The 23,378-nt window shown below is 44.7% G+C and overlaps 2 protein-coding genes and 1 non-coding gene across 3 annotated transcripts in view; 1 reads left to right on the top strand and 2 right to left on the bottom strand.

Moving 5' to 3' along the window:
• The window catches only part of LOC133238306 (olfactory receptor 2AE1), a 17,408-nt gene extending 12,917 nt beyond the window's left edge, over positions 1 to 4,491 (bottom strand). The window contains exon 1 of the mRNA XM_061401236.1: positions 4,395 to 4,491. Within this exon, the coding sequence (XP_061257220.1) occupies positions 4,395 to 4,491 (97 nt within the window). The remainder of the gene's footprint in view (positions 1 to 4,394) is intronic.
• Positions 2,746 to 23,378, bottom strand: TRIM4 (tripartite motif containing 4). Its single transcript, XM_061402609.1, has 6 exons — positions 22,745 to 23,378; positions 17,203 to 17,298; positions 16,304 to 16,534; positions 14,936 to 14,958; positions 14,580 to 14,677; positions 2,746 to 6,594 (listed from the first exon to the last, which is right to left on the bottom strand). Exons 1-6 carry the CDS (start codon positions 23,135 to 23,137, stop codon positions 6,008 to 6,010), a joined length of 1,428 nt encoding a protein of 475 aa, XP_061258593.1. The 5' UTR covers positions 23,138 to 23,378; the 3' UTR covers positions 2,746 to 6,007.
• Positions 20,429 to 20,501, top strand: TRNAV-CAC (transfer RNA valine (anticodon CAC)). The gene has a single exon. It is a non-coding gene; the product is annotated as a tRNA-Val (tRNA).

Raw genomic sequence — 23,378 nt, 5'->3', positions numbered from 1 at the left:
TTCTTATTTTTGCTCTTGTTGCCTGTGCTTTTGGGGTCATATTCAAGGAGTCATTGCCAAAGCCAATTTCAAGCTTTTTCTCTATTCTTCTAGAATTTTTATCTTTGGGATCTTACATTTAACTACTTAAGCCATTTTTAGTTGACTTTTGTGTGTGGTCTATGATAAGGACTTGATTTCTTCCTTTTTATGTGTATATCCAGTTTTCTAAAAACCACTTATTGAAAAGGCTTATAATTTTCTCCACTGTATTGAAAAGTAGTTAACCAAAGTATCAAATTTAAAATTACTTTTAAACTAGGTATAGCTCTTTAAAGATCCAATAACTGAAATACAGTATAACTTTAAAATATTTTATTAAACCAAAAGAAGGCAGGAAAATAGTAATAAAGAAAAAAAAACAGAAAGGAAAAACTTGTTTTTAATTTTTATTTTTGGCTGCACTGCACAGCGTGTAGGATCTTAGTTTCCCAGCCAGGGACTGACCCCATGCCCCCTGCATTGGGAGCACAGAGTCTTAACCACTGAGCCACCAGGGAAGTTCTGGGGGGGGGGGGGGGCGGAAATTGAAGCAAATTCAAAAATATCAATTTTCATTGAGTGAAGACTAAAAAGCCTTTCAGTACCCACAAAGTGACATGTTGTTTGAAAGTAGACTCAGACCAAAAGCCAGAGATTTTTACAATGGATAAAGAAGCACGACTTGAAAGTGTGTGCATCATGCTGAATGAGAAACCAAAAATGAGATGACCTGTGTATAAGCATTCTGTAGGTCTACACCATGACACCAGTTAACGGCAAAACTGTGAGGAAGAACAGGTTTATTCAAAGGACCATGGTCCCTCTGACTCAGGAAGTCTCCCACTTCAGAATCACCCATGTCCTGCATTCTTTCTTTCAGCCCTGAAAACAGCCCAGGTCACCAAGAATTAAGGGCTGGACTCCCAGCAACCAGACTCCAGAGGAGCTCCGATTTTCTCTTTCCTGAGAGTCTCTATTGGTTTCCTGAATACCGATCCCTTCTAGGTCATCAGTATGGATATTCCATGACAAACACCTTTCCAAAATTTCTTATGATTCTTCAGTTACCTGGATTTCTCCATTGTCTCTCTTTTCTACTCCTTTTGGTCATTTCATACCACCTTAACATTTTTCAGCACACCCAAGAAAGATGTTTAAAGCAAGTGTTTAAAGCATTAATGGTAACAATGTATTGGGTGGTTATTGCATACCTAAGAGTGAAACTATGAGGAAATGGAACAAGGACTGGGAATCGAGGTGACACTGTTTTCAAATCTTTCACCTCACATGAAATAATACTATTGGAAGGTAGATTCAGATTTTTCAAAATGTACACTGTAAACTCTATGGCATGACTCAAAGTTTTCAAAAGAAGTACAAAAAATAAGTGAGATAAAATCAACTTTATTTTTTAAATAATAAAACTTGAGAAGGCAGAAAAGGGAAAAAAGAAATAGAAGAAATGAAACTAATAGAAAACAGCTAGCAAAATGGTATATTTTAATCCAACTATACATAGTAACTTTAAAGGTGAGTGGACTAAAAGGAACAGTTAAGAATTGATAGACTGTTTAGAAAAAAAAGCAGGACTCAACTATATGAGGATGTATTAGTCATGGTTCTTCAGTAAAACAGAACTAATATTGGCCACTCCTGTGCTCGTGGAGGACAAAAAGTTCCACAATCTGCTGAGAGCTAAAAACACAGGAAAGCTGGTGGTTTAATTCTGTCCACGTCCAAAAGCCTGAGAACCAGGACAGTTGATGGCATAAGCTCCAGTTGAGGTCCAGAGGCCCAAGAATCAGACGGCTGATGATGTAAGTCCCAGTCCACGTCTGAAGGTCTGGGAACCAGGAGCACTGATGTCCAAGAGCAAAAGAAGATGAACGTCCCAGCTTAAAACAGAGAATAAATTGGCCCTTCCTCTGACTTTTTGTTCAGGTCCCAACTGACTGGGCGATGCCTACCTGCAGTGGTGACTGCAATCTTCTTCACTCAGTCTGTGGATTCAAATGTTAATCTCTTCTGGAAACACCCTCACAGCTACACCAAGAGATGTTTTACCAGCTCTCTGGGTGTCCTTAACTCAGGTAGGCTGACACATAAAACTAACCATTACAGTGCTCTACGAGCCACCTATTTTAATATTATAAAAGAATACTTCCAGTTTCAGCTCCAACATGTAAAGAATTTGGAAATCATAACACATCATTATGACGTGAAAAAGATGAAAAGACTGAAAATCATTGACTTTTTTGGGGCCAATTAGAGAACTGAGGTTGCACGGCAAACTTGCACCCCAAAATCTGGAAAGACAGACCAGTCCACAGACTCGAAGCTGAGATCTGCTGAACAGAGTGCCGAGGTCCAGCCCCGGCTGATCCAGGGTATCAAAGGGGAGACGGTGTCGGCGACTATTTATTTATTTATTCACCAAAGATATAAAGAATAATAGAATGAGGATAGCTCAGTAGGAAAATTCAGTGGAGAAAAGAAGCTGAGTAACTTGGTTTACGTGGAAAATCAATATAACCCGTGACACCAGGTTAGCTCTGACCACGGAGGCCGCAGGCGCCCTCTCGAATAGTGGAAGGTGCCCCACTTAGACACCTTCTCAAGTGGGTCTTAGAAGCCCAGGCAAATAAATGGTCGCAGAGGATATCCGCGCTCCAGATGGAGACTCAGCTGGAAGTTAAGGGGAAGAATGACATGGGGAGACCAAGCTTTGGTGAGCAAGGCCCATAGCTTTATTTTCAACAGGGGCTTATATACCCTAAGTTACACATAGAGGATAATAGGGGATGCAAAGTCAGCAGTCTTTGATCCTTATCAAAAACCAGGGTTTCTTTCCTGCAAATTTATCATATACAAATGATTTAGGTGATTTACATCATCTTCTGGCCAGAAGGCCTATTAACATTTTATGACTCTTGACAAAGACTTATCAACAAAGACTTATTTTCTCTAGGAGTAATTATTTTAAGGTTTGGCGCTATCTTCCGAAGATAAAATTGCATTCCTATAGGGCAGATGTGTAATGGGTTTACAACAAAGGAAAGAATTTATTACCTTAAGGGTCTAAAGTTACTAACACCAAGGCCACTACTTATTTTTTCTACATACCAACTATATTAATACACATTCAAGGATACAATTCAGGGGATGTGGAAACTTGGCAACAAACATTGGCTCATCAATGAAATCTTTTACTAGTTTTATACTGGCAGTTTTAAACTCTCTGAGAGGCTCTAAGCTATTTGAATATCTTAAGCTTCCCGTGCCTCTGGAGGCTGGGAGACTGTAAACAATCGTATGCATAGCTGCAGGAGTCCGGGTAAACTTGTCAGGTGAGTTAGAGAGCCATCTGAGGGGTTTGGATTTAAACACTCCTAGTTGCCCAGGAACTTTATTAATTGGAGCTGTAAGTTAACTCTTTGACAGAGAGAGTGAGATGGTGGTAGGGGACAGCCCCCAGTAAAGTCAGAGGTGAGAGCACAAAGCAATAAAGTAGGCAGACTCTGGTTTTTTGGGGGTAGATGCTCGAGAATATCCGGGGGGACTCCTGAGGCTCGATCCCGCCTTTGCGTATGCCAAGCCTCCTTCCTCATGACCTTTGTCACGAGTGGAATGTCTCTCGCCGGCTCCCAGCAACAGAGAACCAAAATCTACTGGAGCCATAACCTAGTGGGCATACTTAATGACAGTTTTGACAAATTGCTGGTGGGTGAGTGTGGGGAGCTTTGGGGGAGCTGCAGTATTGGGAGAGCTGCCTATTTTCCTGGGTTTTGCCTCCAGGAACCCCACCAGATTCTCAGAGTGAAAAGCTGAGAACGATCCCCTCCTGGCTTTAGGCAGGGGAGGAGGAGTAGAAATCCCAGGAGATCTGTGCACAGTGCTTTCCGCAACAAAGGCTGGCCTCCAGAGGAAAAGACTTTGGCAGAACTTTATCCAGGGCCACACAGAGTGGGCAGCTTACTCACCAGTGCATGTACCCACCGATTCTGGGGGCAGGGGAAAAAGGCTCGGTTAACATCGGAGATGGTCAACAGCACCTCGAGGGAGTTCCCTGGCAGTCCAGTGGTTAGGACTCCATTCTCTCACTGCCAAGGGCCTGGCTTCAATCCCTGGTTGGGGAACTAAGATCCCACAAGCTGAGAGCACAGCCAGAAAAAAAAGGTCACTTTGAGAAGGCGCAGGATAAACAGTGGTTGCCAAACTGTCTTCTGGGGGCTTCACTGCCGTTCCCAGAGCTACAGTTTCCCTGGCGAAGAGCTGAGTTTACCGTCTTACAATCCTGGAGGCTAGAAGTCTGGGATCGAGGTGCTGGCAGGGCCAACTCCCTCAGAAGCTTCAAGGCGAGGATTCTGCTTTGCCTTTCCCAGTTTCTAGCAGCCCTAGGCATTCCCCGGCCTGGGGCAGCATGACTCCAGCCTCTTCCACGGCCATCTTCCCTCTGTCCTCATGTGGCATTTTCGCGTGTGAGCGTCTATGTTTACGAGGTTCCCTCTAAAGATATCAGTCATATTGGATTAGGACCCACCCTAACGGCCTCATCTTTTTAACTAATTTTTATTGGAGTATAGTTGCTTTACAGTGTTGTGTGAGTTTCTGCTGGACAACAAAGGCAATCAGCTATATGTATACATATGTCCCCTCTCTTTTGGATTTCCTTCCCATTCAGGCCATCACGCTAATGGCCTCATCTTAATTTCCAAATAAGGTCACACTCACAGCTAGGACTTCAACATATCCTTTTCTTTGGAGGACAGAAATCAACTCATAAGAGCAAGTATCTTAGAGAGTTAAGGAGAACTCAGCAGAGATCACTGAATGAGGAGGACTGCTCAGGTTGAAAAAGGAGACAAGCCAGGATGGGCAGGGACATAGCAGAGGAGACGGGTTAGGGAGGGGGCTGGACGTTTTGTAAGAAGCCGTGTTAAATTATTGCCAGAACATCTATTCAAAGTCGAGGCGGAAACACATTACAATGGTTAGCAGTGGTGGTTATTAGCAATAATTTTAATTTTCCATCTCTGCTGTGGAAGTCACATGGGGCATTACATGAAGAGGCTAGCCCAACGCAAATACTTAAGTATTTCCCAGCATTTGCCAGATGATGTTAATAACCCTGCGCACACAGTATACGGATCCGACAAGGGGAAAGCACAGTGAACACTCGAAGCAGAGGCGTGGCCAGGTGAGAGGAACAGCACGAGCAGAGCAGGGCACGCTGCCCCAGCCTTCCCGTCCAGAAGGAGCAATACTGGTACTTACTGGAAAGAAAAGGAAGCACATGACTGAACAGGAAGAGAGTCTATAAATCTGTCAAATTTTGGCAAAAAAGTGAGAGAAACCTACACTGTGCTACACTGTGGGATGTCCGCGCCGTGTGACAACAGCACCGGTTAGGACGCGTCAGCCTGCAAATGACCAAAACGCAACCAAAACCGCCTCACATAATAAGGAGCAACAATCTCATATAACAAGAAACTCGGGATTAGGGAGATTCCAACCGTTTCATGAAGCCAACAAAGACCACGTTTCTCCTTCCTGCTCCACAGTTACCATGCTCCTCTCACTCCAGTACAGCTGCTGACGTCAGAAGACGAGCTATGTCTTCCCAAACATCTCTTTCTAAAAGCTAAAGAACTTTCCCCAGAAGCACCCTGGAGGATTTCCCACCCGACCTCACTGGCCAGGACTCCCTCCCATGGGCCTGCCTCTCCCGAAGCACGTGGAGTACACTTCCCAAACAGTTCAATTAGGAAGAGGCAGAAGAGAGGGAGGAAAAAGTGCTCCAAGTGGCTACCGGAAAGGTACCCCACAGGGGCTTCCACATCTGCCTACACACAGGACATGCAGGGGCCTGAACAGAACATGAGGCTGGAATCTGAATGAACCACCCAGGATGGAAACGCATGAAGTCAAAGATAAGGGCCAAGCAATGGGTATCCCCGGCCTGCGGTACAAGGTGAAGAGAATCACCTCATTTCCCACCAGTCACTGGGGGGATGACTACAGATGCCAATGGACTCAACCAGAAAAACGGCCGGAGGCGCAAGCTGGAAGAGCAGGAGAACGTGTGCAGGTGCTCCCCGTCCACGGCATTGTAGAAGGAGACCTCCCCAGCCCCGTGATCCAGGAAAACTCCCACCCGCTGAAGAGCTGGCTCTCGCTTGGTAGGACTCACGGAGGTGCCTGTCAGGGGCCAAAAGCCAGCAGAGCTCCAGCCAACTGCCCAGATTCCCGCCTTGGGGCACATTGTCGAGCCACCAGGGATCCCCATGATGTCCTCCTGACACACCCCTGCAGCCACCTCCAGGCTGCCTCGGTTCTCAACTTCCCAGTAATGTTTCCCTGAAGTGAAAACATTTTTCCCCAAAACACAGGGTAAATGCTGAAATCGCTCCACAAAGCCTGTGGTCCTCTGCGGATTTCTCCATCCGGTAGCGTAGCTCCATGCTGTAAAAAACAGTGGCCAAGAACTGGTTGATGCTCCGTTTTTCACGTATCTCCCTTCCTGGGAGAAGACAAGTTTGGAATGAGCAGTGTCCTCAGCTAGATTTACAGCCACTGCAGAGAAAATGAGAGCTGAGATCAGTGATGAAGAGCTGACCACTAACCCTGCTCCAGAAATGCCCATCTGTCCCGGCTTCAGTTCCATCCTTCTCCTCCTATCAAGTACTGTTAGGGACGAGACACCTCACTGCCCCTCAACTGCTCCTCAGCTGGACTAGCAAGGTGCAGTTTGCATTAGCAACCTGAAGTCTTCACTTCCCTTCAGCTCTCAAAGACTACAGCCTAGAAAATGGGAGCTTATTATTCCACGGCCCCAAGTCTTCACCATCAGCATAAAATTTGAAGAAACAATAATAAATACCAACGTGCTGAATCCGTACCAGCACCAAGGCTGTCACCTGGCTGGTTCTTTGTACAGGAACACACGGGTGTCCTCCCAGGTCTCTCTACTGTTTCTCGTGGCTCGCTGGGCATCTCCACAAGCCCCCAGCAGGTAACTCAAGCCAAATTCAGAGCCTCGAAGTCCCCTCCCTTCTCTTGAGACTAATCCCCCCTCACAAGCACACATCTTGTTTTCTCTGCTCTCTAAGGCTTAAGGACATGACCGTCACCCAAATGCTCATCCTTGGAAATCTTAACTTTATTTGATTCTTCTTCCCCTCTGACCCTCGCTGGCTAATGAATCACCAAGTCCTATCAGTTCTACCTCTGAGATGATCCCTTGGGTTCTTCCTTCCTCTCCCATCACCATTGTCTACATTCAGACCTTCAGCAAATGTGTCTATAACTTTCTCCCTGGCCTGCCTCCTAATTCTCTTCCCTCCCAAACCCTCCATGTCTCTTCAGTTTGCTGAGAGCTGTGTTTTGTTTTTTCTTAATTGACATAGATGTTAGATTTTGACAAAGGTTTCTTTTTCCTGCATCTACTGAGGTGATCAAATTTATCTTTTTTAAAGTGCTAATGTGGTGAATTACACTGATTTGCAAATATTAAACCAAACCTGCTTTTCTTCGATAAATCCCATTTAATTGTGATGTATTATACATTATTGAATTCAACTTGCTAAAATTTTCTTTCAAATTCTTCTGTGTCATGAGGGACATTGATCTATAGTTCGCTTTACTTGTAATGTCTTTGATTTTAGTATCACGGTAATGACTGGTTCCAAATAGGAAAAGGAGTACGTCAAGGCTATATATTGTCACCCTGCTTATTTAACTTATACGCAGAGTACATCATGAGAAACGCTGGACTGGAAGAAGCACAAGCTGGAATCAAGATTGCTGGGAGAAATATCAATAACCTCAGATATGCAGATGACACCACCCTTATGGCAGAAAGTGAAGAGGAACTAAAAACCCTCTTGATGAAAGTGAAAGAGGAGAGTGAAAAAGTTGGCTTAAAGCTCAACATTCAGAAAACGAAGATCATGGCATCCGGTCCCATCACTTCATGGGAAATAGATGGGGAAACAGTGCAAACAGTGTCAGACTTTATTTTGGGGGGCTCGAAAATCACTGCAGATGGTGACTGCAGCCATGAAATTAAAAGACACTTGCTCCTTGGCAAGTGTCTTTTAATTTCATGGCTGCAGTCACCATCTGCAGTGATTTTATGGACTCTGTGGGAGAGGGAGAGGGTGGGGAGATTTGGGAGAATGGCATTGAAACATGTATATCATGTATGAAACGAGTCGCCAGCCCAGGTTCGATGCACGATACTGGATGCTTGGGGCTGGTGCACTGGGACGACTCAGAGGGAGGGTATGGGGAGGGAGGAGGGAGGAGGGCTCAGGATGGGCAACACAGGTATACCTGTGGCAGATTCATTTCGATATTTGGCAAAACTAATACAATATTGTAAAGTTTAAAAATAAAATAAAATTTAAAAAAATAAAATAAAAGACACTTGCTCCTTGGAAGGAAAGTTATGAACAACCTAGATAGCATATTCAAAAGCAGAGACATTACTTTGCCAACAAAGGTCTGTCTAGTCAACGCTATGGTTTTTCCTGTGGTCATGTATGGATGTGAGAGTTGGACTGTGAAGAAGCTGAGCGCCAAAGAATTGATGCTTTTGAACTGTGGTGTTGGAGAAGACTCTTGAGTGTCCCTTGGACTGCAAGGAGATCCAACCAGTCCATTCTGAAGATCAGCCCTGGGATTTCTTTGGAAGGAATGATGCTAAAGCTGAAACTCCAGTACTTCGGCCACCTCATGCGAAGAGTTGACTCATTGGAAAAGACTCTGATGCTGGGAGGGATTGGGGGCAGGAGGAGAAGGGGACGACAGAGGATGAGATGGCTGGATGGCATCACTGACTCAATGGACATGAGTCTGGGTGAACTCCGGGAGTTGGTGATGGACAGGGAGGCCTGGCGTGCTGCGATTCATGGGGTCACAAAGAGTCAGACACAACTGTGCGACTGAACTGAACTGAATGCAGGTCTTATAGAACAAGTTGGGAATAGTCTCTTCAATTTTTTGTTAAGAGTTTGTATAGAATAAATATTTCTTAAATGTTTGGTGAAATCACCAGTGAAGCCATTTTGGGAGGTTTCTAACTATAACATGAATAAAACTATTCCAGTTATCTATTTTTTCTTGAGTCAGCTTTGGTCATTCGAGTCTTTTAAGGACTTTGTCCATTTCTTTCATGCTGTCAGATTTATCAGCATAAAGTTGCTCGTAATATTTCCTTATTATCCTTTTAGCATCTACAGAAGCTGTAGTAATGATGCCTCTCTCATTCTTGATACTAGTAATATGTCTTTTTTTTTTCCAGTCATTCTGCTTAAAATACATTTCAATAAAATTTAAATTCTCAAAGAGACAACTTTTGGTTCCACTAATTTTCTGTTGTTTTTCTGTATTCTGTTGCAATAATTCCTGCTCTGATTTTTAATTGTTTCCATCCTTCTGTTTCTTTAGGGCTTTATTTGCTCTTCTTTTTCTAATGTCTTATGGTAGAAACTGGTATCACTGGTTTAAGAAATTCCTTTGTATTACATGTGGTTAGTGCTATAAATTTCCCCTTAAGTATTGCTTTAGCTGTATCCCACAAATTCCTTTTCATTCAGTTCAAAGTACTTCCTAGTTTCCCTTTTGATTCACCTTTAGCTCATGGATTATTGAGAAGTGTGTTATTTAGCTTCCTAACATTTGGGGACTTATCAAAGCTTTTTGTTTTTTTTACTGATTTCAAAACGCACTGTAGTCAAAGAACATATTATGCATGGCCTGAATCCTTTTGAATACTGTAGCCCACAGGCTCCTCTGTCAGTGGGGATTCTCCAGGCAAGAATACTGGTGTGGGTTACATGCCCTCCTCCAAGGGATCCTCCCAACCCAGGAACTGAACCCAGGTCTCCCACATTGCAGGGAGACCTGCATCTTTACCATCTGAACCCCCAAGGAAGCCCTTTGAATACTGATGTCTTATGGCCCACCTTGTTCTACCCTGGAAAATGTTCCATGTACACACAAAAAGAATGTGTATTCTGCTGTTGTTTGGGGCAGTATTCTATAAATAACAGGGTGGTCAAGATGACGGATAGTTTTATTCAGTCTGTCTTTGATGATTTTCTGTCTACTTGTTCTAAAATTTATTTTTAAAAGGTATTGAAAATTCCAACTGCAATTGTGAATGTGTCTATTTCTCCTTGCAGCTCTATTAGCTTTTGCTTAATATATTTTGAAGCTCTGTTGTTAACTGTGTAAATGTTTAGAACTGTTATATCCTCCTGATAAACTGACCCATTTATCATTAGGAAATGACTTTCTTCATCTCTGGTAATATTCCTTGCTCTGAAATCTATTTGATAATAACATAACCATTAGATTTTTGACTAATGTTAGCATGATGTATCTCCACTGTTTTTGCCTGGAGAATCCCAGGGACAAGGGAGCCTGGTGGGCTGCCATCTATGGGGTCACACAGAGTCGGACACGACTGAAGTGACTTAGCAGCAGCAGCATGATGTATCTTTTCTCATAACATGTATGGGTCTTTGTATTTAATGTGTGTTTCTAGCAGCATATAGTTAGTGGGGTCTTGCATTTTTTTAATCCAGTCCAATCAGTCTCTGCCTTTTAATCAGGACATCCAGACCATTTATGTTTAATATGATGAGGTTTGTACCTATCATCTTGCTGTATTTTCTACCTGTCCTTCTTTCCTCTTTTTTGCCTTCTTTCTGATTAACCAAGTGTTTTTATAATAATGATTCCACTTTATCTACTTTGTTGACTTATTAGCTATAACTTTGTTTCCAGCGGTTGCCATAAAGTTTACAAAGGTACACCTTTCACTTAACAACCTACCTTCAAGTGATATTATACCACTTCACATGTAAGAATGTATAACAGTATACCTTCATTTCTCCCCTCCCAACATTCATGTTCTTATTGTTATAAAATAAAAGAATATATTATTTTCTGTTTGTTTAAACAACCACTGTATTTGTCAAGCTTCTCCACAGAAATAGAGCCAATAGGATGTGTGCGTACTTGTAGAGATTAGAAGGAACTGGCCCATGTGATCATGGTGACTGGCAAGTCCAAATCCATGGTGTGTAACAGCAGCAAGACCCAGGGAAAATTAATGTTCCAGTTCCTTCCGCAAGGCAGGAAGAACCAAAGCTGCAGACGGAGTCTGAAGGCAGTCTGCTGTAAAAGTCCCTTGTTCACGGGGGAAAGGCAGCCCTTTTGTTCTATTCAGGCCTTTAACTGACTAGATTAGGCTTGCCAACATTATGGAAAGCAATCTGCTTTCCTCAAGTTTCCTGATTTATATGTTCAGTTCAGTTCAGTTCAGTCACTCAGTCGTGTCCGACTCTTTGCGATCCCATGAATCGCAGCACACCAGGCCTCCCTGTCCATCACCAGCTCCCGGAGTTCACTCAGACTCACGTCCATCGAGTCAGTGATGCCATCCAGCCATCTCATCCTCTGTCGTCCCCTTCTCCTCCTGCCCCCAATCCCTCCCAGCATCAGAGTCTTTTCCAATGAGTCAACTCTTCGCATGAGGTGGCCGAAGTACTGGAGTTTCAGCTTCAGCATCATTCCTTCCAAAGAAATCCCAGGGCTAATCTCCTTCAGAATGGACTGGTTGGATCTCCTTGCAGTCCAAGGGACACTCAAGAGTCTTCTCCAACACCACAGTTCAAAAGCATCAATTCTTTGGCGCTCAGCTTCTTCACAGTCCAACTCTCACATCCATACATGACCACTGGAAAAACCATAGCGTTGACTAGATGGACCTTTGTTGGCAAAGTAATGTCTCTGCTTTTGAATATGCTATCTAGGTTGGTCATAACTTTTCTTCCAAGGAGTAAGCGTCTTTTAATTTCATGGCTGCAGTCACCATCTGCAGTGATTTTCGAGCCCAGAAAAATAAAGTCTGACACTGTTTCCACTGTTTCCCCATCTATTTCCCATGAAGTGATGGGACCGGATGCCATGATCTTCGTTTTCTGAATGTTGAGCTTTAAGCCAACTTTTTCACTCTCCTCTTTCACTTTCATCAAGAGGGTTTTTAGTTCCTCTTCACTTTCTGCCATAAGGGTGGTGTCATCTGCATATCTGAAGTTATTGATATTTCTCCCGGCAATCTTGATTCCAGTATATGTTAACCTCATCTAAAAACACTAACAGCAATACCCAAAACAATGTTTGACCAAATATCTGAGTACCTTATACCCCAATCAAATTACCACAGGCATTAGCCACCCCTATCACCTTTAATGAGACTTAAATAATGACAAAAATAGATATTTCTTTACATTACCATTTTGGAAGATCTTTTATTCCTTTGTATAGATCTGACTTCTATCCAGTATCATTTTCCTTCTGCTTGAAGGACTTCTGCTAACATTTCTTACAGTGCTGGTGTGATAAACTCCTTCAGTTTTTGTACATCTGCAAACATCTTTATCTCACGTTTGTTTCTGAAGTCTATTTTTGCCAGGAATAAAATTCTAGGTAAACAGTCTTTTTCTTTCAGTCTTTTAAAGTTCTTGCTCACTAGCACTGCTTCCAATGAGTCCTGGGATGTCATCTTTATCTTTGTTCCATAGTATGTAACGTGTCCTTTTCCAGTTGTTGCATCTAAAATTTCCTCTGTATCACTGGTTTTGGTGTGGTTTTCATCATCTTTCTCATTTAGAACTTACTGAACTTCTTAGACGTGTGTGCTTACAGTTTTCATCCAATTTGGAAAGTTGAGTCACTGTTTCTCCAGCTGATTTTCTGTCTCACCCCATCCTTCTGCTCTCCCTGAGGGATCCATTACCAGACATAAGGCTGCATGAAGGTGACCCACAGCTCACTGAGCTGGCTTTCATTTTTTTTAAGTTTTTTTCCTCTGTTTCATTTTGCATAGTTTTCACTGCTCCATCTTTTCAAGTTCGTGTCCAATCACCTATTAGCCCCAACCAGCTTATTCTTCATCTCACAGTTTTCATCTCCAGAATATCTCCCATGTCCACAATATGCATCTTTACAAAATAGTTGCAGTAACTGCATTAATGTCCTTCTATGTTTATGCTACCATCTTGGTCAATCTTGAGTCAATTTCAATTGATTATTCTCATCACATCATGTTTCCTACCTTTTTGCCTGCCTGGTAATTTCTGATGGGATGCCACATTGTGACTGTACATTCTTGGGGACTCATTTTTAAAATACCTATCCATCTTCTTGAGCTTTGTCCTGGGATGCAGTTACTTGGATAAATTTCATCCTTTTGGGTCTTGCTTTCCTGACATGTAAAGTGGGTCCAAAGTAGTGCTCAGTGGAGGGTTAATTATCTCCACTGATGAGGCAAGATTTTCCTGAGTACTCTACCCAGTGCCCCATGAATTAAGAGCTTTCCAGGGGCTGATAGGAACAGACGTTGCTCCTGGCCCTGTGCGAGCACCAGGAACTGTTCCTTCTAACCAATTTGAAAATTCCCTTAACCTCAGGTAGCTCTTCACAAGCACGTGCTGATCAGTCCCCCGCTGAATGTTCACAGGACGTCTCTGTAAACCATCAGGGTTCTCCCTGTCCAGCTCTCTCCTCTCCAGCACTCTGTAAACTCCCACTGCTTTGTTCTGACTCTCAGCACCACTCCTCAACTGAGGCAGTCCACCTGGCTCCCCCTGTGTTACCTTCCCTGAGGTGGCCTGGAAACCCTCAAGGCTGGAGGCTGGGGCCATCGTAGGACTCTGCTCATTCGGTTCACATTCCCGTGTATCACTGTCCTTCACTGCCTGATGTTCAGTGTTTTAAAAACTGTTGTTTCATGTATTGCCTATTTTGGGTGTCTTTGGTCAACTGCATCTCAAGAGTAAGTCCAGTCCCCTGTCACTTCGCTTTATCTGGAAGTGGACATCTACAACATGGCTCCTGATCAGGGATGTGCTCTTGAGAATGCAGCTCATGTCATGTCAGGCCTTGGTACTTCTCTGGAGATCCAGTCCGTTTACCTCCAGTCGTTCTTACACTCATCTTCTCAAGCTTATTCCTGCCTTTCCCCGTCCGCACCTTACACTGAGTCATATCAAACACCCTCCCCTCTATCTTCTCCACATCTCAGCTCATGCTGCCACCTCTGCTTGGAAGCCGCCTCTCATTTTCCACTTGGCAAACTCCTACTTATCCTTCAAAGTCCCAAACAACTGACACCTGTGCTGTGAAAACCTCCTCACCTTGCCCCAGCAGAGAGCCTGCGCTTCTGTGATATTTCACTCATACCACTGGTAAACACTGGGCCCCACGGTACTGCACTAAGTGATGTGTCTGTCTCTCCAACTTGCTCATGCGTTCTTAGAAAGAATAGGTCCTTTTCTTTTTGTGTAACTAGTACCTTTAACATCCTAATGTCCTTTACCTTTAAACGGATGGTTCTTCAGTGAAGCGTATATCCATTTATCCCTAAGTAGTTATTTACCATTTTCTTGACCCTCCTGTTGGCTGCATGCTCTGCTTTCTCCTTCCTTTTCAGACTCCTCTCAATGTTCATTCTCTGAGCTCCAACTCCCTGAAATTCTGCTCACCTTGGAATCGCTTCAGCATTTCCTTCATCATTGGTAGCCGGCACACAGTCTTCACCGTTAGGTCTTCAAAGGAATAGTTCACATCCTGATTCTCACACCTAGGAAAAGCACAGAAGGCTGCTCTTCTTAGGAGACAAACAGGACGGCCAAGACCCTCAACTCCCACCGAAGGTTCCAAGCCCAGAGTTCAGACTACTCTCCTATTCCTCCTGGTGCAAGCAAGCAGGACTCCTCCCCCTCGGTCCCCTCACATCAGTGCCCAGACTGATCCGTGGGGCCCAGGCCTCCTTACCCCTCTGCTTGGCCTGTATCTTTACAATCTACTCAACCGCCCATAAGCAGAAAAGAGCTCATACCTAGTCAACACCTCTGCTGGATTCTGTGAAGAGAAGAAAGAAAGAAGTTATGTACCCTCGCCGTGAGATCTGTTTCTCAACTTGGTGAGCAGCTACTTTTCTGTCAGTTGCTTTTGTGAGCATCACACATGATCTCCCGCTGCCAAGCCCAACAGGGTTAACACAGGGCAGTCTTTTTCGTGTGAGCCCTCTGCCCTATTTAACAATGTTGACCCATCCTTTCCTTGAAACCCTCCTCTTCCTCCTTTGGCACTATGACATGAGCTGTCTCCTGGCTCTCCGTCTACTTCTCCATCTACACTCTTTCAATCACAGACAAGTGTTAATGAGGATGTGGTGGGAATATAAAATGGTTCAGCCACTTTGGAAAAAGGCAGTTTCTTAAAAAGTTAAATATAAATATACCATCAGTTCAGTTCAGTTCAGTTGCTCAGTCGTGTCTGACTCTTTGCGACCCCATGAATCACAGCACGCCAGGCCTCCCTGTCCCTCACCAACTCCCGGAGTTCACTCAGACTCACGTCCATCGAGTCAGTGATGCCATCCAGCCATCTCATCCTCTATCATCCCCTTCTCCTCCTGCCCCCAATCCCTCCCAGCATCAGTCTTTTCCAATGAGTCAACTCTTCGCATGAGGTGGCCAAAGTACTGGAGTTTCAGCTTTAGCATCATTCCTTCCAAAGAAATCCCAGGGCTGATCTCCTTCAGAATGGACTGGTTGGATCTCCTTGCAGTCCAAGGGATATACCATATAGCCTAGCAATTCTGCTCCTACTACTTAACCAAGAGAAATGAAAACATATGTCCACACAAAGAATGGCAGACAAATATTAAGGCAGAACCCTTTATAGTAACATTTGGGTTATGTCTATCAACTGGTGAACAGGTATACAAAATGAGGTATATTCTGCAGTGGAATACTGTTCAGGAATAAAAAGGGAATGCAAATATGATACGATGCTTCAACATAAATGAACCTCAAAATCATCATCCTAAATGAAAGAATTCATATACAAAAAAAATGTGTTATTTCAAAGATTCTGCTATAATATATGTTTGAATATGGAATTGGAACTTCGCTGCTCAAGCAAGTTGTAAACGTTCTAGACAGTTCTTGGAATTTAAGTATCTCATATTACCTGAGCTCATCAAACCTAAACTTCACATTAATTTCCCTTGGAAAGTAAATCTTTGACTCTTTAATTATATAATAAAAATAGTAACACAATTAGCAAAAGAAAAAAACATGTCTTCTACTAAACCCACTTACCAGGAAGGACACTCAGCTCTAAAGACAAGAGGGAGATGAGTTAGTGATGTTAACAATTCGATAAAGATAGAGACTATGCCCTTCCCTGCTGGTCTCACCTGGAGCAGCTCCAGGGTGGAGCTCTGGCTCTTCTCCTTCACCTCCAGGATGAGCTTCTTCAAGGAAGTGATCATTTGATTGAGCCTAGATATGTTCTCACTTTGCTTCTTCTTTGTCTCTTCTTCTTCCTGCCTCAGTCCCTGAAGAAACAATTGCTCTTCTTCATTCAGGAGGACATGCAGCTTTGCAAACTCCGCGATGACTCTCATTCGCTGATTCTTCATCTTCTCCTGCAGCCACAAGAGACTAGCTCAGTCCTCTCTCTGCCTGGTCCTTCCTCCTAAATTCCCTGCATGGGACTCCCCAATAGTCCACAATCCTTTCATTCAAATCACCTCCTCCAGAAAAGCTCCTGCTCACCCCCTACAAATGTCCTCTACTCCTTTCTCTATGCCTGCTTGATATCTTCATACTATAGTATTAACTCGTTCTTCGTAGTATCTGAGTTTCTACTACTGATTGTCATGCTTTGTTCGTATAGTTTTCAAACTAAAATGCACTTTCACACCTATTATTTAATTTAGCCCTCAGAACACCTAGTGTGTAGTTGTGGTAAATCTCAGACATACAGGTGCGTACCCACATCATACCTCCCAACTGGACAACAGCTCTGGGGGGAAAGTTCATTTGCTTTCCACAATGCCATAGACCCAAATCAACACCCACCTCAGAAGCCAACCCAGGAGGACTACAGGAAGGAAAGGGGCACCACCCTTGAGGTCTGAGGATGAAGGGTGTGGAACGCGTGTGGTCCAAAGCCACGGGAGAGATCAATTCTTCCTTTTCTGTCAGCCTGACAACTGATAAGACCCTGTGAGCTCTTCCCAGCCAAAGCCCTTGAGCAGCCTCAGGCTGAAAGGACAAAGGGCAAGAAATACCCAGCTCCTTCTGCTATTACCTTCCACTCTGCAGCATTCTTCACTTCCGTGTCCTGAAAATGTATGACTTTCTTCATCTTGGCTGTCAGACTAGACTGAGTGTTCAGAAGTTTTTCCTGCCAGCAGAAGAAACACGCCTAAGTAGGAAATCATCTCTTCCAGCATCTTCCTTGTTCAAGAGCTAAAAGTCACCTCGGCCAAACATGAGACTGAGAAGATGCTGAAGATGACCACAGGTTAATGCACGAGAACTAGTCTGCTCTCAGGTCATCAAAACACTACATAAAGTTTGCTCATTAAGTAGACAAAAATTAATAAATACCCAGTACTGGCAAGGGAGAAGACCTCTGGCACCATAATGGTAGGAGAACAAAAAGATCCCATCTAGTAAAGTGATTATCCTACAATTAAAATAAATAAATAAAAATGTTTTTTAAAGTTCCCACCTTTTTGAAGGGCAACTGGCAAGATTTAACAGTATTTAAAATATGCAATAATCCTATTTCTAATAAGAATATCCAATAAAACACTAGTAAAAATTATATATATAGGAATGTTTATTGCAGCATTCTTCATTATCCATCAGTGGGGAATTATTAAATTATGATACACTGATACTGTACATCAATTTCAGCTCTCGCTATAATTCTGTTTTGAAAAGAACAAATATACATGTGTCTGTGTAACTGTGTATGCTTATAATTGAATAGAAAATAATCTGGAAAGATATATAACTAGGTATTATTAACAGTGCTTATTTCTAGGGAATAGGAATGGTGGAGGGAGTCAGAGGGAGAACTAGAAATTTAATAAACTTGTTTTGTTTGGATTTCTACAAGAAGCATATATCCTTTTGTAATTTAAAACACCCAAATCAGCTATTAAAAAATCGAGCCAATTAGAATTAACAGAGTAAAGCTGCAGAGGGTGAGCAGCTAGTAGCAGAATGTCAGGCAGGACCTTAGAGGCAGAGGCAGACAGGTTAGAGACGGCACACATCAGGGTCAAACCTCACGTGCGTGTGAAGCCTCTAATGAGATAAACAGCTCCTCTGAATGCGACTAAGAAATTTTTTTCAAGTTTTCACTTTTGTTTGCTAAGAAGATTCCATTTTTAAAAGCCCTTAGCGATTCCAGTATGCATGAATTATGCTGCCCCCTTACCCAAGACGCTGCCTATGCATTTCTGTATCCTGGCAGCTAAAGAGGTCCCCTGGGCAAACCCTTTGGGGAGATTAGAAAACTTCTTCCCTGCAGTAACAGAAATTGCCACAAGGTGGCGGGAGGGCAACACCGAGCATTTCAAAGCTGGGTAGACCCACAAGTTCAAAAAAATCACTTTTTCTTCATTTAACTTCAGACTTTTGTGTTTATACAGAACTACAACAAAAGAACATCCATTTTATAGAATGAAGACATTTTCTGACTTGTAATCATGTAGTTTAAACGACACGAAACTTCAAATCAGATCTGAGTTTCAGTCTAGACCTTCGTCAACTAGCTATAGATCTGTGGTTAAGTCAGTCTCACACATTTCCTAGGCTGCAGCTTCCTTACCTAGAAGATGAAGGCAACCACGATAGATGTTCTTTTCTTAAACACCATGCCAGCTCTGAGGTTTTGTGAATTTCAATCATTGTAACCTCTGCATCCAATCCAGGCAAATAGGTCTTACCTCCAAAATACAGGTCAAATCGGCCCATCTGCCTATTTGCCACCCCCAGCCACCTCCTTGTTCAAACCACCTCTTGTCCAGACAGCTATCAATACAGCAGCCTCATGACCGGTCTCCCTATTTCCAATCTTGTTCGTCTCTCAGCCAATGTCCTCGGGGCAGCCAGAATCATCTTCTAAGACCAGTCCAGTCACGTCAGTCCCCTGCTGAGCTTCTCCAAGGGCTTCCCTCATCACTGAGGAAATTCAGCCACCTCGCGGTCCGACAGATCGCCACTCTTGCCTGCATCTCCCAACTTATCTCGCGCTACTTTTCCCCTTGCTGATCATGCTTCGGGCGCACCGCTCTTCTTTCAGTGTCATGGGGATGTCCCGCTCTTCCCAGCCTCAGGGTCTGAATTTGCTGTCCACTGCCTGGGATGTTCTCCCCACAGTTCCTCTGATAGTTCCATCAAGCCTCACCTGAAATGTCATCTCTTCAGAGAAGACTGCCTGCGCCCTTCTTAGAGCCCTCGTCCCTTCTCTGGCGTGGCACACTATGTCTTTCATAGCACATATTATCATCTGTGATTATTTCTTTGTCTACTGTTTACCTCCTACCCCCACCCCAGCCAGACTACAGTAAGCTCCATGGTCTTTTCATCACTGTACTCCTTTTCTGGGTCTGGCACTATAGGACAGCATCTGACACAAAACGGGTGGTTCAACAAATATTTCTTAAATGAGTTAATAGCAGAGTCAACAGACTAAATATTGGCTTGAAGTAAAGAGGTGCTGGGCTTGGAAGCCTTTTCCAAAAAAACACTTTGCTCCCTGAAGTTTATGAAGTTATTTCTCTCTGTGTGTTCTCTCGTTCTCTCCCACCATCGACGACTCCATTAAAGGCAACTTCTGCTCTGAATACTCTCCTCAGTGAAGGCACTAAGATGTAGGCCCAAGGTCCTCTATCCTGTCTGTGTATCAGAATGTCTTAAAAGTGCTTCCAGGTGGCTCTAATGTGGATCCTGAGCCACTGCTGTGGCCCAAGAGAGCAAGCAGAGTGGGCTAGGAATTCATCAAAGCAGGTTTCCTGGACGCGGTGCTCAGGTGTCAGATCCTAAGAGAAAGCGTCCAGCACACTGTTTGCAGAGCGCAGGTGTGGGCACAGACGGGGGGATTTTCCACAGACTTAGCGAACGCCAACACTTATGACACAGTGCACGTGCCGAGAATGGGATGGTGGAAACAGGGGAGCTTTACCCAAGAGCAAGCCAATGTTTTTCAAGTTAACTCGGGGCGGGGATGTGTATGTGCTAAGTCAGTGCAGTCGTGTCTGACTCTTTGAGACCCTACTGACTGTAGCCCACAGGCTCCTCTGTCCATGGGATACTCCAGGCAAGAATACTGGAGTGTGTTGTCATGCTCTCCTCCAGGGGCTCTTCTCCACCCAGGGATACAGCTCGTATCTCTTCCGTCTCCTGCATTGGCAGGCAGGTTCTTTACCACAAGCACCAGCTGGGGTGGGGATGGAGGTGGGTAAACAGAGCAGTGATTACACAGAAGAGGGTGCAGAAAAGGACCAATCCTGGGGATTTCCCTGGTGGTCCAGTGGCTAAGACTCTGTGCTCACAATGCAGGGGGCCCGGGTTCAATCCCTGGTCAGGGATCTAGATCGAACATGCCACAACCAAGATCAAGGATCCCAGGTGCCAGAGCTAAGACCTGGCACAGCCAATTAAACAACAATAAAAAAATTTTTAAAGCAAAAGCTTATAAATATATAATCTAATATATAGAGAGAGAATCTAAAACAAAATAATCTAAGGGAAAAAAAAAAAGGATAGACTGATAATTCTAAAATGCTGTGTTTCTAGTCTCCTATGCCCCCTGCCTCCTGTCCCTTCTCCCTGGACTTCATGTCACAGTTACTTCACTCTCACCGTGTCCCCAGTGAGCACCAGACATCCGGACTGCGGTCCTGGACTCCTCTCTCTTCCCGACCCATCATTACAATTAGTCACAATGTTACTCAGTTAACCCACACCCGCCTCTTCTCCAGGACCCCTGTCCTGCACTGATTCAGGCCCTACGGCCTCCTGCTTCAAATGGTGCACCGACAGCCTAACTGCTCTTCTGCATTCATCCCCTGTGGACGTCACGATGAACGTGGTAAAACAAAGAGCTGAGAGCCAATCATGGCTTCCCTTGCCTTCAAGTCCTTCAATGATCCCGATTTGCTGGAAGAGAAAACTCAGGCTTTTCAGTGTAGTGAACAAGATCCTCCACAACGCAGACCCTGTCTCTTTCTTCAGCTTCAGCTCCCACCAACCTCCCTCGCATGTGCCCCCCTCCCAAGGCAAAGAACAACCTCATCCATCAAGAGCGGGCTCATGTTTCAGTCCCCTGTAAAGGTGATCCTCACTCCTGTCTGATGCCTCTAATCTCAGACCTTCTGTATGTTGATAACTCACATACACTGAAATTACCGGTCTATATGCTTACATCCCCTACAAAACAAGACCCACGTCTTCCTCATCTATTTATGTCCAGAGTCTAGAACAATGCCTAGCATACAGGAAGTACCAATAAAGGCTACTGAATAAAGAAATGAATATATACTTTCTAGTCTAACTTTGGAGAAGGCAATGGCACCCCACTCCAGTACTCTTGCCTGGAAAATCCCATGGAGGGAGGAGCCTGGTTGGCTGAAGTCCATGGGGTCACTGAGGGTCAGGCACGACTGAGCGACTTCACTTTCACTTTTCACTTTCATGCACTGGAGAAGGAAATGGCAACCCACTCCAGTGTTCTTGCCTGGAGAATCCCAGGGACAGGGGAGCCTGGTGGGCTGCCGTCTATGGGGTCGCACAGAGTCAGACACGACTCAAGCGACTTAGCAGCAGCAGTAGCAGTCTAACTTTGCATGTTTCCTGTTTATAGTCAGCTGATAAAAATGAACAGCATTTGACAGTTTACAATACACTTTTTGTATCATTACATTCATGCTTTTAATGAGTACTTACTAGATACCAATTCAGATGGAGACCACTGGAGTGACACCTTCAGTAATGGAAGGGGGTGGGGCTAGTCTGGAAAGGATGATCAAGGAAGGTCTTCAAGCTAAAATCTAAAAGGATCTAAAGGACAGAAGGTATGGGTAGAGAGAGAGAACAGGCTTGAAATAAAAGCAGGAAGGCCAGTGTGGCTGGAACAGAGTATGATAAACTAATTTATTTAACTGAAGCTTCTTAACCCATAAGATAAGTAGAACAGAGAATCTCCAAATTCAAACATTAAGTGATTTTCCCAACTGATGAAGCTAGTAACAAAATCTAGGCTTATCCCTCCAAGCCAGGCTTTTCCCAAATCATCAGCTGTTGATGACATCTGTAGGCAAAAACCTGTACTGTCCAATACAGCATCCGTTAGCCATGTGAGTTCCTGATACATGGAGAGCCCAAACTGATGTGTGTAAATGTGAAGCACACACATATTCAAAGGCCTGTCATGAAAAAATTAAAATATCTCATTGATAATTTTCATATCGATGTTGGATATTTTGGATAAATGAGTTATTAAAATTAGCATCACCTGTTTCATGTCAACACTAGAAAAACTTTGAATAACAGATGTGCCTGGTTCCTTTTGTTTCTATTGGACAGCACCGGTGTATAACCCCTCAGGATGACCGAGCTGCCGGGAGGCCAGTCCCTGGAAAGTTCTGCGATGATGACTGAGCCTTCACTGCCCTCCCAATTCCAGTTTTAAACTCCAGCTCTGATCTGTGAGTGTCTTCACTTTTTTGAGCCTGTCAGGGGTCGGGGTGAGGGTAGGTTTATGCCTCCAGTGCATACACTAAAGGTTCCCAGGGCATATACCGGCAGCCCAGCCCCGTAAACGGCCGGCTCACCCGGTAGCTCCTGCAGGCCTCGTCGGCTGGGGACATGGTGTGGGCCTGGTGCTCCTGCGACTCTCTGCACACCAAGCACACGAGCCGCTGATCATCCTCGCAGAAAAGCCGCAGCGGCTCCCAGTGGCGGCCGCACAGGCCCGCGGGCACGGGGCCCAGGCGCCGGCGCCGCATCCTCTCGGTCAGCCGGGCCAGGGCCCAGTTGGGCCTCATCGAGGCGGGCGCCGACGGCCGCCGACACTCGGGGCAGCGGACGGGGCTACCGCCCGGCGCCCACGTGCGGCACAGGCAGCCGCGGCAGAAGTTGTGGCCGCACTCGATGGACACCGGGTCCTCGAAATAGTCCAGGCAGATGGCGCAGGTCAGCTCCTCCTGGAAGTCCTCGGCCTCCATGCCGCCCCTCTGTCCCGGATGAGTCGCCTGCGGGCGGCGGGCGGTGGCCTTCGGACCCGGGGCCGCCGAACTCCTCTGCGGTTCGCGATCCAGCGGGGGCGCCGGTTTCCGCGCGAAGAAGGCCCGTAGGAAGTGACAGAACGGCGGGCTGCGACGGGACCAACAATAACGATGCGGAAGTCCCCCGGGAAGCCTAGAGAGGCTTCGAGGCGCGCGTCGGTTTGCGGGGCGCGCGGGAGTA

The sequence above is a fragment of the Bos javanicus genome, chromosome 25 (genome assembly GCF_032452875.1).
Source record: "Bos javanicus breed banteng chromosome 25, ARS-OSU_banteng_1.0, whole genome shotgun sequence".
NCBI lineage: Eukaryota > Metazoa > Chordata > Mammalia > Artiodactyla > Bovidae > Bos > Bos javanicus.
This window is presented reverse-complemented; position numbering and strand designations above follow the sequence as displayed.